The sequence below is a fragment of the Myotis lucifugus genome, unplaced genomic scaffold, assembly GCF_000147115.1.
Source record: "Myotis lucifugus unplaced genomic scaffold, Myoluc2.0 scaffold_227, whole genome shotgun sequence".
Taxonomy (NCBI): Eukaryota; Metazoa; Chordata; class Mammalia; order Chiroptera; family Vespertilionidae; genus Myotis; species Myotis lucifugus.
The window spans coordinates 274,201-294,473 of record NW_005871275.1 but is presented as its reverse complement, the minus strand read 5'-3'; the positions used below and the strand labels follow the sequence as shown (position 1 = coordinate 294,473).

The following is a 20,273-nucleotide window of genomic DNA, read 5'->3' as shown; positions in this document are numbered from 1 at the left end:
TTCACTGTTTTGGTGCTTTGATGCACATATTTTGTATGTATACACACCTCCTCACCCATATATTTTCAGACAGATTTTAGAATATTTCTTGTATTGTAGGATAAATTATGTGTAAGTTCATGGAAAGGCACCAATACAAAAATTACGTATTTTCCACTAGAATGGAGTATCAACTCTTCCTTGCAGTGTGATATTGGAGAAGTCTTTTTGGGTCTGAGTTGGATTAGTTGATTTCTAAGATCCCTATCATCTCTAAAACTCTGTAGTTTCTGGTCTCAGGATAAGATTGTATTGAATATACGATCATAGCTCTTATTAAAGAAACAAAAATTAATTTGACTTAAAAATGTGTCCATTTGGTTGAAGGACAAAAACCACATCATTAGTGGAGCCAGAAAAAGCATTTGACAAAATTAAACACCCTTTCATGAGAAAAACACTTAAAAAACTAGGAATAGAAGGAACATACCTCAACATAATGAAAGCCATATATGAAAAGCCTACAACCAACATCATACTCAACAGTCAAAAACTAAAAGCTTTTCCTCCAAGATCAGGAAGAAGACAGAGATAGATGCCTGCTCTCGTCACTTTTATACAGCACAGTATTGGAAGTCCTAGCCAGAGCAATTAGGGAAGAAAAAAAGAAAAGAAAAGGCTTCCAAATCTGAAAAGTAAAAGTAAAATGATCTCTGTTCACAGATGGCATGATCTTACATATATATAAATCACTAAATATTTTTATATGTTTTTTTAAAATTGATTTCAGAGAGAGAAAGGAGAGGGAGAGATAGAAACATCAATGATGAGAAGGAATAATCAATCGGCCGCCTCCTGCACGGCCCCTACTGGGGATCAAGCCTGCAACCTGGGCATGTACCCTGATCAGGAATCAAACCTGTGATCTTTTGGTGCATGGGTCAATACTCAGCCACTGAGCCACATCGGCTAGGCCTCAGGTTTTTGGTTGTTAATATACAAAAACTGATTTTTGTGTATTGATTTTGTATCCTGTATTTTGCTGAATTTGTTTTAGTTCTAACAAGGTTTTGTTAGATGTTTGATGTTTCTGTCTCTCTTCCACTCCCTTCTTCTCTGAAATCAATAAAAACTTAAAAAAAAAAATCCCATTTACAAATCATCAAAAAATACTTAGGGATAAATTTAAACAAAGAAGTGAAAAACTTGTGAAAACTGTGAAATATTGCTGAAAGAAATTAAAGGAGATACATATAAATAAATGAAAAGGTATCCTCTGTTCATGAATTAGAAGACAATATTATTAAAATGGCCATACTGCCCAAAGCAATCTATAGATTCAATGCAATACCTATCAAAATCGCATTGACATTTTTTTTAAATAGAAAAACATTCAAAATTCATATGGGGAATTTTAAAGGACTCTGAATAGCCAAACAATCTTGAGAAAGAAAAAGCTGGAGGGCTCATACCTCCTGATTTTTTAAATACATGTTACAAAGCTACTGTAATCAAAACAGTATGGAACTGCCCTGCTCGGTGTGGGTCAGTGGTTGAGGCATCGGCCTGAGCCCTGAGGGGTCTTGGGTTCAATTTCCAGTCAAGGGCATGTACCTGAGTTGCAGGTTTGGTCCCCAGGCCCTGGTCAGGGAGCGTGTGGGAGGTAACCAATTGATGCGTCTCTCACATCGATGTCTCTGTCTCTCTGTCTCTGTCTCTCTCTTCCCCTTTTCTTCTTTTCCCCTCCTTTTCTCCCTCCCTTTCTCCCCTCTTCTCCCTTCCACTCTCAAAAACACAAACAAACAAACAAACAAAAAAAAAAAAACAACAGAAAAATATCCTTGGGTGAGGATTAACAACAACAAAACAGTGTGGTACTAGCATAAAGATATGTAGGCCAATGGAACAGAATAAAGAGCCCAGAAATAAACCCTCACTTTATTGTCAAATGATCTTCAACAAGCATGCCAAGGCTACACAATAGGGAAAGGATAGTCTCTTCAACAAGTGGTGCTGGGAAAACTGGATATCTGCATGCAAAAAAATGAAGTTGCACCCTTACCCTATAGCATATACAAAAACTAAGTCTAAATGGATTTAACACCTAAACATAAGACTTAAAACTATAAAACTTATAGAAACAAAAATAGGGGGAAAGCTTCATGACATTGAATGTGACAATAATTTCTTGAATATGACACCAACAGCACAAGCAACAAAGCAAAAGTAGACAAATGGGACTACGTCAAACTGAAAAACTTGTGCACAACAAAGGAAGCAATAAGAGTGAAAAGTAATGAATGGGAGAAAATATTTGCAGAGTATTCACAGAATGGGAGGAAACATTTAAGAACCAGATATCTGATAAGAGATTAATATCCAAAATACATAAAGAAGTCCTGTAGTTCAGCAACAAAAAACCAAATCACTCAATTACAAAATGGGCAAAGACTTGAATAGACATTTCTCCAAAGAAGATGCACAAATGGCCAACAAGTATATGAAAAGATGCTCAACACCACTAATCATCAGGGAAATGCAAATTAAACCACAGTAAGATATCACTTCTCACAGTTAGGATGGCCACAATAAAAGAGAGAAAGAGAGAGGAGAGAGAGGAAATAAGTATTGGTGAGGATGTGGAGAAATTGGAACCCTTGTGCACTGCTGGTGGGAATGTAAAATGCTGCCACAGTTATGGAAAACAGTGTAGAGGAACCTCAAAAATTTAAATAAAATTACCATATGATTCAGCAGGGCTACTTCTGGGTATAGATCCAGAAGAATAGAAAACAGGATTTCAAAGAAATGTGTACTCCCAGGTTTTTTGCTACACTATTCACACTAACCAAGTGGTGAAAACAACTTAAAATGTCCCTTGACAGATGAGTGGATAAAGAAAATGTGGTATGCACATACAATGGGATTATTATTCAGCCTTATAAAGGAAGGAAATCCTGTCACATGTTACAACATGGATGAACCTTGAGTGCATTATGCTAAGTGAAATAAGCCAGTCACAAAAAGACATTCTGTATGATTCCAGTTTTATGAAGAATCTAAAGTAGTCAAATTCTTAGAAACAGGAAGTAAAGTGGTGATTCCCAGAGTCTGGGGAAGAGGAATGTGGGTTGTACAGGAGGCCTAGTTTCAGTTTGCAAGATGAAAAAGTTCTTGAGATCTATTGCATAATAATTGGTGTATCTAACTTTACTGTACTGCACACTTAAAAAGGATTAAGATGGGCCCTGGCTGGGTGACTCGGTTGGAGTGTCGTTCTATATACCAAAAGGTTATGGGTTCAATTCCTGGTCAGGGCACATACCTAGGTTGAGGGCTCCATCCCCAGTCTGGGTGCGTATGGGATGCAGCTGATCCATGTATCTCTCTCACATTGATGTTTCTTTCTTCTCCCTTCCTCTCTTAAAACATAAATAAATAAGTAAATAACATATTCTCAGGTAAGCGTAATAAAAACAGGATTAAGATGGTAAAGTTTATGTTATGTGTTTTTACAACAATAAATAACCATGTAAAGTTTGACTTTCATTCATGAAATATGTTTGAATTAATATAAAGACAGTGTCTTTAAAAAGATTGAATTTGGAAACACTGAAGAATGATTTCTGCACGTGTTTTTAATATGCCCTAAAATAAGTTTTCTGTGATTAAATGAATTTTCTGTATAATAAAATTTCCTGATAGTTATTTATGATTCATATTGTAGACTCTGAGAAGACTCACATAACAGAAAAAATTTCTTTTATCTAGCTTTTTCCAGAATTTATTTGCACATAGACTCCTTTTATACAGCATACCTACTGAACTGTGTATATAGCACAGTCCAGGAAAAATACCAGTTTGGTAAATGGGATGTAACAGTCATTGACCTTTGTCTAGCGGGAGGACAGAGCACAGGGAGAAAGTGGAGGCTGTCCCTGGGGAACTGGAATGAGAAAAGATTTGATGGCTTTGTTTCAGTTAGTGCTACCCTGTCCTCTGGGCCTTGTGGTGGGAATGATGCCGAGATTTTAAAGAGCAATATTTCTGTTGCTCCTCTCTCACTCTGATGATGAATAACCGTGGACTGGGAGCTAAGCCAGCCTGACTGACTCCTTGCCTACACATGCTTCCTTTCTCTTTATTTGTGCTATCCCTTGATTCCATATTTGGCTTAGCCCACTTCTAGGACCAAACCTGTCCTTATGAGGCATTGAAGAAGACTCTGCACTGCCCAGGTGACTCAGCATCAAGTTGTCATGTCCACATGTCCATCTCTCTCTGTCCTAGATCTTGTAATTGAGATTCTCTCTATTCCTGCAGTCATGTCCTTCCCTTTTGCTCCATTTTTGTAACTGGATCCATATCTTAATCCTCTGTGTCCAGGTCTTACATAGTAAGCATCAAGTCAGGATCTTTTCAGCAATGGGAATTTGCCTTACTTTAGTCCACATCCCGAACTACCCTTGCACACACTTCATCTTAGTCCATTCCAGGCTGCTCTAACAAAACACCATGAACTGGGTGCATTATAAACAACAGAAATTTCTTTCTCACAGTTCTGGAGGCTGGGAAGTCCAAGGTCAAGATGCCAGCATGGTCTTGTTCTGGTGAGGACCCTCTTCCTGGTTCATAGCTGGTGTTCTCTCACTGTGTCCTCACATGGTAGGGGGGTACCAGCAACCTGTCTGGTGCCTCATCTCTCATACACACGAGTCCCATTCCTGAGGACTACACCCTCATAACTAAGCACCTCCCAAAGGCCTCACTTACTAAAACCATCACATTGGGCTTTTGGATTTCAACATGAATTTTGGGGGTGGGGCACATTCAGACCATAGCCCTCTGACCCCACCCTATTAGAATTCTCCTGAATCTGACCTGTGTTTGTGGTTTTCTGGGTCTTTCTGTTTTGACAGGTTGATGCTGCGTACCTGGTAGCAACTCTAGATAGTGCTCAGTATTTTGTTCCACCTGTGGTTGGGGCACTCCATGGACCTCATCCATCCACTGACCTGCCCTTCACTTATAACACAGGCTGGGGATCAGGTTCTGTCTTGTCTGACTCCTCAGTGTCCTCCTCATACCAAATCATAGCATCATGTTCCTTTCTCATTCCTCAGCCCAATTTGCCCCAGTTAGTCCTTGTTGACATTACAGTTTATGAGAGAGTGGAATTTTATGTCTGTATAATTTTAAGCTTTTCTGCGTGGTTAAGACCTCTACTAACAGTATTTAGTAAATTTTTATGTGCCTGTTCTGGGATATTAAATATCTCTGTGTCACCGTTTGCAAACTGTGCCCCCTGGGCCAAATTCAGTCTATAGACCTCTTAGCTTGGCTCACACAGTTTATACAAATGGAAAATAGTACTTTAAAAATATGGTTTCTCACTATTCTTGAAAAAATCAAAACAGCAGACAGCACTGGGCCTGCATTCCACCATGCGCTGCCTCAGTTGCCTGCAGTTGAGTCCTTGGTGTTCTAGTTAGGACTGGGTGCAGACACTGTCAGTTCTCCTGCCCCTCCTGCTCTGCTGGCTTGCTTTCACTTCTGGTTCTTCTTTGGAGGACTCCCCTTGGGCTACTGCAGAAGGCAGTTTCTGGGAATTTCTTTCATCTCTGACTGACATGTGGAGAATAGAATATGAAAGCCCAGCTATCATTGCTGTGGTTGAGAGGAATTCAGTCCAGGGTTCCCCTGTGGGACTGGGGGGGGCCTGCCCTCTGTGGTATTCTGTGTGTGACCTACCCTTTCCCCAGTTTTCTCCCCTTCCCCGGCTTCCGCCCCTTCCCAGGCTTCCTCACCTTCCCTCAGTCTTCCCTGGAGCACTGCCTGGATAAATCTCCCAGTAGGACCCAAATATTATAGGGGCTGCAGTCATTTGAGTTTGTAACCTGGTATATAATGTGGACAGTAAATTCTTACTAAGAAAATAATACCTGTTGTCTACTCATTCCTGTCTCATGGAAAATACTTTGATTAGGTTGGAAGAGGACATGCTTGTTTTGAAAAATCACATTATTGATTCAGCGTAAGTTTCTGGAGAATTTACGTTGGGGTGAAGATGCTTCTGTTTAGAAGGAAGAATATGCTGTAGTAATTTTAAATGCCTCTTCCATATTTATTACTTTATTACTTTAGGAATATAAAGGAATCTGTCCATGTTATTTTTACAGTTACTGATTTTTAGAAAGAACCTGAGGGAGAAATCATCCATTCATTTAGTGTAACATCATCACCAAGTGGGGTTTATATGTTGCTGGATCCAATTTGCTAATGTTTTGTTAATGATTTTCACATATATGATACCTAATGAGGGATATCAGTCTGTGATTTTATTTTCGTGTAATACCTTTGTCAGATTTTGGTACTGGGTTTATGCTGACTGTAAATATGAGTTGGGGATCATTCCCTTCTCCTTTTATTAAACAGTTTATATAAGATACATTTTCTTTCTTTCTTAAATGTTTGATAGAATTCCCCAGTGATGCTCTTTGGTCAGATTGTTTCTTTTGAAGGGGAGAGGGATTAGTTACAAATAGATACTGTAGTATTTAGATTTTTGTATTCTTTCTTATTTTCAGTTTTGATAAATTGTGTGGTTTGTTTTTTTTTTAAGCAGTTTGTCCAACATCTAAGTTATTTGTATAATGCTGAGAAAATTCTTCTGGATCTATGTTCTACTGGAAATTTTTAAAGAATAACTTGTTTTAGCAACTCTACATGGGTCTGATGTATATGAAGTTGGATTGATTACTGGATATAAAATTTCATGTCTTTTTTTACATTCAAGAAGTATTTTCCCATGCCATTTAGAAACTTTCACCATCATTGTTTCAAGTTGTATAATATTGTTATGTTTATAATGTAATATATTTCAACATTTCCTATTGTTGAATAGTGAGGATTTCCCTAAATTTTTTAAATTAAATCTTTATTGTTGAAAGTATTACATATGACCCCCTTTCTTCCCCCCATTGACCCCTTCTAGCCTGCCCCAAGCCATCACTATCCTGTTGTCTGTGTCCATGGGTTATACATACATGCATACAAGTTCTTTGGTTGTTAACTTCCCACCCACCCACCCTCCCCCACCTTCCCTCTTAGATTCTGAAATCTGTTCTATGCTTCTATGTCTCTCTGGATCTATTTTGTTCATCAGTTTATTTTGTTCATTAGATTCCACATATGAGTGAGATCATGTGATACTTGTCTTTCTCCGACTGGCTTATTTCGCTTAGCATATTACTCTGCAGGTCCCTCCATCCTGTCTCAAAGGATAAGAGGTTCTTTTTTACTGCTGCATAATATTCCATAGTATTTCACATCTTTTTTATCCACTCATCTACTGATGAGCACTTGGGCTGTTTCCAGATCTTAGTTATAAATTGTGCTGCTATGAACATAGGGGTGCATACATTCTTTCTGATTGGTGTTTCGGGTTTGTTAGGATATATTTCTAGAAGTGGAATCACTTGGTCAAATGGCAGTTCCATATTTAATTTTTTGAGGAAACTCCATACTGTTTTCCATAATGGCTTCAGCAGTCTGCATTCCCACTAGCAGTGTACCAGGGTTCCCTTTTCTCCACATCCTTGCCAGTACTTGTCATTTGTTGATTTGTTGATGGTAGCCATTCTGACAGGTGTGAGGTGATATCTCATTGTCGTTTTAATTTGCATCTCTCTGATGATCAGTGACTTTGAGCATTTTTCATATGTCTCTTGGCCATTTGTATCTCCACTTTGGAGAAGTTTTTATTTAGGTTCTTTGCCCATTTTTTTTTATTGGATTGTTTGTCTTCCTTTTGTTAAGTTGTATGAGTTCCTTATATATTTTGTATATTGATCCTTTATCAGATGTATCATTGCCAAATTTGTTCTCCCATATAGTGGGCTCCCTTTTCATTTTGTTGATGGTTTCTTTTGCTGTGCAGAAGCTTTTTATTTTGATATAGTTGCATTTATTTATTTTCTTGTTAGTTTCCTTTGCCCTAGGAGATGTATCAGTAAACATAGTGTTACTAGAAATATCTGAGATTTTGCTGCTTATGGTTTCTTCTAGGATTTTTATGGTTTCATGACTTACATTTAAGTCTTTTATCCATTTTGAGTTTATTCTTGTGTATGGTGTAAGTTGGTGGTCTAGTTTCATTTTTTGCATGTACCTGTCCAATTTTCCCAGCACCATTTATTGAAGACACTGTCTTGATCCATTGTATGTTCTTGCCTTCTTTGTCAAATATTAATTGAGCGTAATGGCTTGGGTCAATTTCTGGGGTCTGTGTCCTGTTCCATTCATCTATATGCTTGTTTTTGTACCAGTACCAGGCTGTTTTGATTATGATGGCTTTATAGCATTAACTTGCTATCTGGTATTGTGATCCCTCCAACTTTATTCTTCTTATTCAACATAACTGTGGCTATTTGGGGTCTTTTTTGGTAACATAAATTTTTGGAGTTTTTGTTCTTGATCTATGAAATATGCTGTTGGTATTTTATAGGGTTTGTATTGAATCTGTAGATTGCTTTGGGTAGTATGGACATTTTAATAATGTTAATTCTACCAATCCATGAACACAGTATATTCTCCCACTTGTTTATATCTTTCTCTATGTCTTTTTTCATGTCCTGCTGTTTTCTAAGTACAAGTCTTTTACCTCCTTGGTTAAGTTTATTCCTAAGTATCTTAATGTTTTTTGTTGCAATCTTAAATGGGATTTAGTTTCTCTTTCTGAGAATTCATTATTGATGTATAAAAATACCATCAATTTTGGGGTATTAATTTTGTATCCTGCTACCTTACTAAATTCATATATTAAATCTAGTAGTTTTTTTGGTGAAGTCTTTAGGGTTTCTATGTACAGTATCATGTCATCTGCAAATAATACAAGTTTTACTTCCTCCTTTCCAATTTGGATGCCTTTTATGTTTTCTTCTTGTCTTATTGCTGTGACTAGAACTTCCAGTACTACCCTATATAATAAAAGACTAATATTCAAGTCGACCGAATGGCAGAATGACCAGTCACTGTGACGTGCACTGACCACCAGGGGCAGACGCTCAACTCAGGAACTACCCCCTGGTGGTCAGTGCGAACCCACAGGGGGAGTGCCGCTCAGCCAGAAGCTGGGCTCACGGCTGGCGAGTGCAGAGGTGATGGCGGGAGCTCTCCCACCTCCGCAGCAGCACTAAGGACCCTTTGGCGGACATCCCCTGAGGGGTCCTGGGCTGTGAGAGGGCGCAGGCCTGGCTGAGGGATCCCCTGCCCCCAGTGCACAAATGTCGTGCATCGGGCCTTTAGTGTTGAATACGACTGGTGAAAGTGGCCCTAGATGGTTTTGCTCAGTGGATAGAGCTGCGGCCTGTGGACTGAAAGGTCCCAGGTTCAATTCCGGTCAAGGGTACGTACCTCGGTTGCAGGCTCCTCCCCGGCCCGGGCCCTGGTTGGGGCTCCTGCAGTAGGCAAATAATTGATGTATTTCTCTCACATCGATATTTCTCTCTGTCTTTCCCCCTCTCTTCCACTCTCTTTAAAAAGCAATGGAAAAATACCCTCTGGTGAGGATTTAAAAAGAGTGGTGAAAGCAGACATCTCTGTCTTACTCCTGTTCTTCTGGAAAAGGTTTTAGTTTTTTCCATTGAGTATGATGTTCGCTGTAGGTTTGTCACATATGGTCTTTATCATGTTGAGATATGATCCCACTGTTGCCACTTTGCTGAAAATTTTTACCAAAAATGGGTATTGGATTTTTGTGGAATGATTTTCTGCATTGATGGATATGATCATATGATTTTTGTCTTTCAATTTGTTTATGTGATATATCACGTTTATTGATTTGTAAATATTGTACCAGCCTTGCATCCCTGGAATAAATCCCACTTGGTCATGGTGTAAGGTCTTTCTAATATATTGCTGGATCCGATTTGCTAATATTTTGTTGAGGATGTTAGCGTCTATGTTCATCATGGATATTGGCCTGTAATTCTCTTTCTTTGTGGTGTCTTTATCTGGTTTTGTAATTAGGATAATGCTGGCCTCATAAAAAGAACTTGGAATTTTTGGAATAGTTTGAGGAGTATAGGTGTTAGTTCTTCTTTGAATGTTTGGTAAAATTCCATTGTGAAGCCATGTGGACCAGGGCTTTTGTTTGCTTGGAGTTTTTTTTTGTGTGTTTTGTTTTTATTAATTAATTTGTTTTATTGCTTAAGGTATTACTGCGAGTTTTTTTTATTACTGTTTCTATTTCATCAGTTGTTAGTAGCCTATTCAGGTTTTCTGATTCTTCCTGATTCAGTTTTGGGAAATTGTATTTTTCTAGGAATATGTCCATTTCATCCACATTATCTAGCATGTTGGCATAAAGTTGTTCATAGTATTTTTTTTACAGTCCTTTGTATATCTGTGATGTCAGTGGTTACTTCTCCATTTTTGTTTGTGATTTTATTTGGGTCTTCTCTCTTTGTTTCTTGAGGAGTCTGGCTAATGGTTCATCAATCTTATTTATCCTTTCAAAGAACCAGCTCTTGGTTTCATTTTTGTATTATTCTTTTTAGTTGTCTTTGTCCTTTATTTTTGCTCTAGTCTTTTTTATTTCCTTCCTTCTACTTACTCTGAGCTTCTCTTGTAGTTCTCTTTCTAATTCTTTAAGTTGTAGGGTTATGTAGTTTACTATTAATTTTTCTTGTTTTTTGAGGTAGGCTTGTAATGCTATGAACTTCCCTCTCAGTACTGCTTTTGCTTTGTTCCATACAACTTGGGTGGTTGTGTGTTCATTTTCTTTTGTTTCCAGGATATTTTTGATTTCTTCATCTCATTGGTAACCCATTTATTGTTTAATAATATGCTATTTAGCCTCCATGTTTTTGAGTGTTTTTACTGTATTTGATTTCTAATTTCATTCCATTGTTATCTGAGAAGATACTTGATATGATTTCAGTTTTCTTGAACTTTTAGAGCCTTGTTTTGTATCCTAACATATGTTCTATCTTTGTGAATGACCGAAGTGCACTTGAAAAGAATGTATATTTTGCAGCTTTGTGGTTAAATATTCTATAAATGTCAATTAATTACATCTCATCCAGTGTCATTTAGAGTCACTGTTTCCTTGTTAATTTTTTGTCTGGAAGATCTATCAGTGAAGTCAGCAGAGTATTAAACTCCCCCAAAATGACTGTTATTATTGTTGATCCATCCCTTAATGCCCTGTAGAAGTTTTATTATATGTTTAGGTGCTCTTATATTGGGTGCATATATGTTTGCCAGGGTTATATACTCTTGTTGGATTGATCCCTTTTATATTATGTAGTGACCTTTGTTTCTCTTATGATGGCCTTCATTTTGAAGTCTATTTTGTCAGATATGATTATTGCTGCCCGGCTTTTTTTTTCATTTCCATTTTCATGAAAAAAATTTTTCTCTTCACTCTTACTCTGTGTGAATCTTTTGTTCTGAGGTGGATGTCTTGTAGACAACATATAATTGGGTCATGTTTTTGCATACATTCAGCTACTTTATGTCTTTTGATTGGTGCATTTAATCCATTTACATTTAAGGTTATTATTAATAGGTTCTTATTTATTGACATTTTAATGCTTTATGCCTATATTTCTCTCTCTATTTCTTCTTATCATTACAGCAGTCCCTTTAGCATTTCCTGCAGTGCTGTTTTGGTGGCGATAAACTCCGTTAGCCTTTTTTTGGTCTGGGAAGCTCCTTATTTCACCATCTATTTTGAATGATAGCCTTGCTGGATATAATAATTTTTGTTTCAGAAGCTGCTTTTCATTACCTTGAATATTTCATGCCATTGCCTTCTGGCCTGTAGAGTTTCTGATGAGAAATCAGCTGACAGCCTTATGGGAGCTCCTTTATAGGTAACAAATTGCTTTTCAGTTGCTGCCTTTTGAGATTTTTGTCTTCGTCTTTAATTTTTGGCATTTTAATTATGATGTGTTTGGGCATGGGCCAGTTTGAATTCTTCTTGCTTAGGACTCTTTGTGCCGCCTGTACTTAAGTGATTTTTTTCCTTCAATAGGTTCAGGAAGTTTTCTGCCACTATTTCTTCAAATAAGTTCTATCTCTTGCTCACTTTCTTCTCCTGGTTCACCTATTATGCGAATGTTGTTACGTTTCATGTTGTCCCACAACTCCCTTATGCTGTCCTTCTGTTTTTTAATTGTTTTTGCTTCTTTGATGGAGTGATTTTTTTCTACTCTGTCTTCCAATTCACTTATCATCATCTTTCCCTAATCTGTGTATTCCTTCAACTATGTTCTTTATTAGTGCTATGTCATTCTTCATAGTTACTATATCTTTTCTCATGCTGTTGGGCATCTTTGCCATCATTATTCTGCACTCTATGTCTGATCAATTTTTTATCTCCATTTCATTTAGCTCTTCTGGAGAATTCTCTTGTTCTTTGGTTTGGGGTTGTTAGTTTTGGGTTTTTTCTTTTGGTCTCTCCATTATGGCTGCCTGTTTGGGTTTGTGACTATGTATTAGGTAGATCTGCTATGTCTTACAATCTCTAGTGCAGTGTCAAATGCTGTTTCTGACTTACTAGATCAGGCAAAGACTCAAAACCTCCAGAGACCACCTTTGCTTGCAGACTGATTGAATTGTCTTGAGTAGCCTAAGGCAATTGTACATAGGTAGGGCAAGAGGTTTTCTACAGGGTAGGACAGTTGCTTCTGCCTGGAAGCTAGTTGTTATTCTCAGGCTCTTAATGGGCCTCAGAAACTCCACAGGGTCAGGGAAGGGGTTTTCCATTAGGGTGGGGCAACTGCCTTTCCCCCAGGCAAAAACCATCTGGATAGCAAAGTCTGCCTGAGAAAGATACCCTCTACAGCGTAAGTGAATGATTTAGCATAGGGAACCAGGATGTCTGCCTTCTGAGCTCTAACACCAGAGCCCCCAACTTTGGCTTCTGCTCACACAGCTTCAGTCCACTCTGCCCTCCCTCCTCTGGAGCCCAAGTTGAGTGGCTGCACACAAAATTCTGTGTGCTGGCCCTTTAAGGGGGTACCTTCATTTCCAGCCACCTCTTCCTGGCAGACAGCAACCCTGCTGCTTTTCATAGCCCAGTATTATGTGGGCACCTCTTTCAGGTCTGGTGCTCTCTGTTGGGGGGCCTAGCTTGGGGTTTAGAGTTGTCAGTGGCAACCTCCCACAGCTGAGATCTCTCTCCAGAACTTCAGCTGCTGTCTGTGGGATCCTGGCCAGCCCTTAGGCCCCTCTGCCCTTCCTTCAGTCTCTAGGTCTCATTTTCCATCCTTGGTTATCAGGGTTCTCTCCAGCAAATCTTCAGTTGGTTATTCAGGATGGAATTTTTGTATTTTACCTATAATTCCAGTTTGGTCCTGGGAGTGTGTCAGTGTAGCATCCACTTACTCTGCTGCCATTTTAAATCTCGCCCCCTGTTTTTCATGATAACTCCAGAAGTGAATATTTCTCAGAAGTCTTCTATTTGTGATATATTTAATTCCTAGCAATGGGATTATTAAGACAAATGCCCTAAAGGCTTTTAATTCATAGTGGTAGATTACTTTCCAGGAATGATTAACTGTTTACATTTGTTTTTTCTAATGTTTTTCAAAGGCTAGATTAGTAGAATAGTAAATATTTTCAGAATAATAAGCTGCCCACCACATTTAAGATATGTAGAATGCAGATTTAGTATAATTTTTTAAAGTGATTTTTTTTATTTCATTAGAAATCATGGCTTAGTAAATTTCATTTTTAATCATGAAAAGTGAGCTAAGACGTTGGGACGAGATGTTTTGCTTCACTGCACTTATATAGAACTTAGTTCTGCAAAGTTTGTCAAATATCTGTCATGTGCCGGACATGTTGCTAAATAGAGGAGAAATAAAATGAAAGAAATTGTTTCAACCTGCCAACAGTTCAGACACTAGAAGAATAATCTAAATACTTTGTAGTGTAACAAACTATCTATATATATAAAAGCCTAAGTGACCATTACTACCAGTCAACCCAATGACTGGTCGCTATGACGCACTGACCACCAGGGAGTAGACACTCAATGCAGGAGCTGCCCCCTGGTGGTCAGTGCACTCCCATAGCCAACCTCCCGCGGCCAGCTTGCCGGGTGGTTAGTGCATTCCCACAACCAACTCCTTGCAGTCTCTCCCCCCAGCCGACAGCCCTGACCTGCCCCAGTTGCTGGCCAGGCCGAAGGACTCCATCCGTGTATGAATTCATGCACTGGGCCTCTAGTACATACTGGTATATAAAGTGAATCTGTAAAGTGTTGGTGAAAGATTGAAGAGAGCACTTATTTGTGCCAGTGGGTAACTTTTGAGATGAGCCTTTGAAAGGGTGGACTGTTGTTAGGTGAAGTAGGATTTCAAAGGTAACCCAGGGCATAATAAAAAGATTATTTAGAATGTGAAGGATAACCTATGTTTCACAATTAAAAACAATTTCTAAAATTTCTTGATTAGTCTCTTTCTCGGATACATGTAGCCTTATTCTTAATATGGAGTAATTTCTTCTTTCTCGCAAACACCTTTAATAGAATGATCTTTAATGCTTTTCTCACTGTCTCCTATTCAAAATCTGTTACTGTTTTTTTAATCATTTTTTATTTTTCAATTACAGTTGACATACAATATTATATTAGTTTCAGTTGTACAACCAAGTGATTAGACATGTAATTTAATGAATGATCATCCTGATAAATCTTGTGCCCATCTGGTACCATACATAGTTATTAGAATATTATTGACTATATTACCTATGCTGTACTTTACATCTCCTATTTACATGACTATTCTGTAACTATCAATTTATACTTCTTAATCCCTTCACCTTTTTCACCCATTCCCTCAATCCTTTCCCATTTGGCAATGGTCAAATGGTTCTTTTTATCTATGAGTCTGTTTCTGTTCTGTTTGTTAATTTATTTTGATTTATAGATTCCATTGTTGATAAATATGTGTTCATTGCCATTTTATTATTCATATTTTTATCTTTTCCTTCTTTTTAAAGAAGACCCTATAACATTTCATGTAATACTGGTTTGGTGGTAACAATCTCCTTTAGCTTTTTTTGTTTGGGAAGCTCTTTATATATCCTTTGATTCTAAATGATAGCTTTGCTAGGTAGACTAATTTTGGTTATAGTTCCTTGCTTTTTGTCACTTTGAATATTTCTTATCAACTCCATCTGGCCTGCAAAGTTACTGTTGAGAAATCAACTGATGGTCTTATGGGAGCTCCCTTATAGGTAACTAACTGCTTTTCTCTTGCTGCTTTTAAGATTCTCTCTTAGTCTTTAACCCTTGACATTTTAATTATGATGTGTTTTGGTGTGGGCCTCTTAAGTTCATTTTATTTGGGACTGTCTATCTTTATGTTTTCAAAAAGGTTTTCAATTCCTTGCTCTGTCTTTTCCCCTCATGGCACCCCCATGATGCAAAAGTTGGTACTTTTGATGCTCTATACACTATCCTCATTTTTTGGATTATTTTTGCTGTTCTGATTGGGTGTTTTTTCCTTCCTTATTTTCCAAATTACTGATTTGATTCTCGGCTTCATCAACACTACTGTTGATTCCCTCTAAATTATTCTTCATTTCTGTTAGTGTATCCTTCATTCTAACTGGCTCTTTTTTATGGTTTCCATGTTCTTTTTTATGCTGTTGAAGTTCTCATTAACTTCATTGAGCATTTTTATAACCTGTGCTTTAAATTCTGCATCTAGTAGATTGCTTGCCTCTCTTTTGTGTAGTTCTTTTTCTGGGTTTTTGTTCTGTTCTTTCATTTGGGACATATTTCTTTATCTCTTCATTTTGGCAGCCTCCCTGTGTTTGTGTCTATGTATTAGGTAGAGCTGCTGTCTCCTGTGCTTGGTAGAGTGGCCTAATGTAGTTGGTATCCTTTAGGGTCCAGTGGCACAGCCTCTCAGTTTACCTGAGCTGGGCACTCCAGGTGTGCCCCACCACCACCACTATGTGGGCTCTGTGTACAGCTTCCTATTTTAGTTGAGCCTTAATTGCTTTTGGCACTTAAGTGGGAGGGATTTACCCCCAGGCTGATCAGCTACAAGGACTGCCTATGACCACTGTGTAGGGACTACCTCATGGAGCAAGACTTACTTCAGCAGGGCCCTGGTGCCCACTGAGTTCTCATCTTCAGTGTGTCACTTGTGAAGGTTGTTGGGTTTTGCTTTGATGTGGTCTGAAGTTGTCCACTGGGTGCACTAACTCTGGGGCTTCCCGGAGCTGCAGACCAAGGTCAACTACCACTTTTGTTCTGCCTGGGGCCACCCGGCATGAGCTACAAAGCAATCTGCAGATCGCTGCTACTTGTGCTGGGCTTGGAGGTGCCCAGGAGAGGCCAAATTGGGAACCAAGTCTGGTTGCTGCTAGTGTCAGACCTGGGGGCATTTAGCGAGAGGTATAGGTACATGGTGGCCAGATGCTGCTTATTTGAGAGGTTTTAGAAAAGTCAGAAGCATGAGCCAAGACAGGCCATTCATATGGAAGTAGAATGGAAGTCTTGGGTGGGTCTGCAAGTTGGGTGGGGTCTCAGGGAATCGCCAGAGCAGGGTGAATAGTATGAGCCAGGTTGATGGAGTCTCAGATGTGGAGCCCATCTGTCAGCACAGAAAAGGAACAATGGCCTTTGCCAGCATTTCTGTCTGGGAGAAAGCTGCCTCTACCCCCCAGCTCTTGCTTTGATGCCTAACAATTCAATTCCTCCCCATATATCCCTGGTGCCTTTTGAGCTGCTGCCCCAGTGCTGGAACTCAGATGGAGTAAGTCTGTGAGCAGTCCCTTTAAGAGGAACTGTCTGGGGTGGTCAAATCCCTCTAGTGTTAACTACAACAATTAAGGCTTGGCTAGAACAAGACTGCCCACAAAGACCACAAGGGGGTGCACCAAGAAAGCATAAAAGATGCGGAGACAAAAAAACATGACAGAAATGGAGGATATGGAGCTAAGAATCGCAATTTTGAGGGCTTGCTATAAACTTGAGCAGAGCCTCACGAAAACTAATGAGACCCTCGATGCTACGATAAAGAAATTAGAAAGTAAGCATACACGGACTGAAATAAAGAATTTTATACCCAATAGCAGACCAGAGGAGCACAAGAATCAAACCGAAGAAGCAAAAAACACCCAACTGGAAAAGCAAAATGAAAAAAGAATCCGAAAGTGTGAAGATAGTGTAAGGAGCCTCTGGGACAGCTACAAGCATACCAACATCAGAATAATAGGAGTGCCAGAAGATGAGAGACAGCAAGATATTGAAAACCTATTTGAAGAAATAATGGCAGAGAACTTCCCCCACCTGGTGAAAGAAATGGACATACAGGTCCAAGAAGCGCAGAGAACCCCAAACAAAAGGAATCCAAAGAGGACCACACCAAGACATATCATAATTAAAATGCCAAGAGCAAAAGACAAAGAGAGAATCTTAAAAGCAGCAAGAGAAAGAGACTCAATTACCTACAAGGGAATACCCATACGACTGTCAGCTGATTTCTCAACAGAAACTTTGCAGGCCAGAAGGGAATGGCAAGAAATATTCAAAGTGCTGAATACCAAGAACCTACAACCAAGACTACTTTATCCAGCAAAGCTATCATTCAGAATTGAAGGTCAGATAAAGAGCTTCACAGATAAGGAAAAGCTAAAGGAGTTCATCACCACCAAACCAGTATTATACGAAATACTGAAAGGTATCCTTTAAGAAGAGGAAGAAGAAAAAGGTAAAGATACAAATTGTGAACAACAAACATGCATCTATCAACAAGTGAATCTAAGAATCAAGTGAATAAATAATCTGATGTACAGATTGAAAAAAAAAAAAAAGAGGAACTGTCTGGGATTTCAGCAGCTCTCTGTCTCACTCAGCCACAATCCCTGCTGGTTTTTACAGCCAAAGTTATGGAGACTTCGCTTCCTAGCACTGGAAGCCTGGGCTAGGAGGCCTGTTGGGGAGCAGGGATCTCTCACTCTTCTGGGGGGACCTCTGTAGTCGAGATATCCCTCCTGATTTTTATCCACCATACATGGGTGTAGGACCAGTCCGTTTTGTGTCTCCACCCCTTTTACCAGTATTGATGTAGCTTCTTTCTATCAGTGGTCGGCAAACTGTGGCTCAGCAAACCGCGGCTCGCGAGCAACATGCTGCTGCTCTTTGGCCCCTTGAGTTTGGCTCTTCCACAAAATATCAGCTCTTCCACAAAATACCGACTTCTGCGCATGAGCCACGAAGTTTCAGTCGCACTGTACGTGCGCGCCCGCACGTGGTATTTTGTGGAAGAGCCACACTCAAGGGGCCAAAGAGCTGCATGTGGCTCGTGAACCGCAGTTTGCCAACCACGGCTTTATATCCTTAGTTGTATGACTTCCATTCAACCAACAAGTTTCAGGTGGTTCTGAATGATAGTTGTTCTATAGCAGTGGTTCTCAACCCTTGGCTGCACATTAGAATCACCTGGGAATCTTTTTAAAATCCTGATTTCTGGGCCTCATCTTCCAGAAATTCTGCCCAGAAATCAGGATTTTAAAAAGATTCCTAGGTGATTCTAATGTGCAGCCAAGGGTTGAGAACCACTGTTCTATAGTTTAGTGGTAATTTTGACATGGTTGTGGGAGGATGTGATTACCGCATTTACCTACTCCGCCATCTTGACCAGAAATTCTCAATCTGTTATTAATTATATAGATTGATTAAACCAATGATTTCAGTCTCCAGTCACATCCAGAAGAATTGATGGCTTTAAAGAACTGGTTTTCCCTCCACTCGTCATAGATACCATGTGCATTTAGCCTTATCATATTTCAGAAATAGATTTCTTAACAAAGACCATAGCCATTCCATGTGCTTTGAAGCCATGTTGAGTGCTCAGTCAATTTATGTGGTTTGGTGATGATGGGTAGGGTGGGCTGGAGTAGTTTTAAGATGTTCAGAATATTGCTTTCTGAATATAAAAATAATTGCTAGAAATATTCAAAGTGGGCAGTGCTGGGCTATTAAAACTGACCATTAACCATTTGCTAATTGAATCATAAAATTTGCTCATTCTTTTAAGGATATAGTGTCCATCTTTTATGAAATTTTGTTTTCATGTTTATTTTAATAGGATGAAAGTTAAAAAGCTGCCCATGATTCTAGCCCTACACCTGAAGAGATTTAAATATATGGATCAACTTCATCGATACACAAAACTTTCTTACCGGGTAGTTTTTCCTTTAGAACTTCGTCTCTTTAACACTTCAGGCGATGCAACCAATCCTGACAGAATGTATGACCTTGTTGCCGTTGTGGTTCACTGTGGAAGGTAATTGCAGTTGTGGGGCCTGGCAGTGGGAGGATGGGTCGGTGAACAGTGAGCATTCAGGATATTCTTGAGGGATTCCAGGGTAGACCTTTCAGAGGTTCTCATCCAGATACATTTTATCATTTCCTCCTTAAAACTTTTATAAATGAAAATATTTATAAATATCTATAGTACATTATCTGTATGCTTTGTTGTGTGCTCACCACCCAAAGTCATGTCTCCCTCTGTCTCCATAAATTTGATTCCCTTTGCCCTCTTTATTCCCCTCTACCCTCTTCCCTCTCTGGATTTGAATTTTTTTCTCACCTAATCTAATAAAAGAGAAACATGCAAATTGACCGCACCTCCGCTACGCCCCAAGCCACGCCCACCAGCCAATCAGAGTGGCTATATGCAAATTAGCCCAACCAAGATGGCGGCCGGCAGCTACGGAGCTGGAGCAAGCAGGAGGCTTGGTTGCCCCGGCGATGGAGGAAGCCAAGCTTCCCTCCTGCCCTGGCCGGCTGTGGCCTCTGCTCAAAGCAAAAAAGTTTCAGTTATAGAAGATAAATAAATCCCAGATACCTGCTTCCAGCCAGCCTCCACTGGGAGCTTGAGTGGCTGGGGGCTGTGGCCAGCCTGCAAACAGCCATCAGCCCCTCACCCAGGATGGCCACACCCTCATGGGATGAGGGTCCCCACTGGGGGGCTTGGCCAGCTTGCAAACAGCCATCAGCCCCTCACCCAGACTGGCCAGGCACCCCAGCAGGACCCCCCCACCCTGAAGGGGCTGTGGCCTACCTGCAAACAGCCATCAGCCCCTCACCCAGGCTGGCCAGGCACCCCAGCGGGAACCCCCACCCTGAAAGGCTGTGGCCAACCTGCAAACAGCCATCAGCCACTCACCCAGGTTGGCCAGCACTCCAGTGGGGACCCTCACCCTGAAGAGATGTGGCCAGTCTGAAAACGGGCCTAAGCCCGTCACCCAGGCTGGCC

At 39.7% G+C, this 20,273-nt stretch overlaps 1 protein-coding gene across 1 annotated transcript in view; it reads left to right on the top strand.

Annotated features, from left to right (window-relative positions):
* Positions 1–20,273, top strand: part of USP12 (ubiquitin specific peptidase 12) — a 60,886-nt gene that overhangs the window by 31,499 nt on the left and 9,114 nt on the right. Inside the window, 1 exon segment of the mRNA XM_023762011.1 lies at positions 19,101–19,298. Coding sequence (XP_023617779.1) covers positions 19,101–19,298 — 198 coding nt within the window.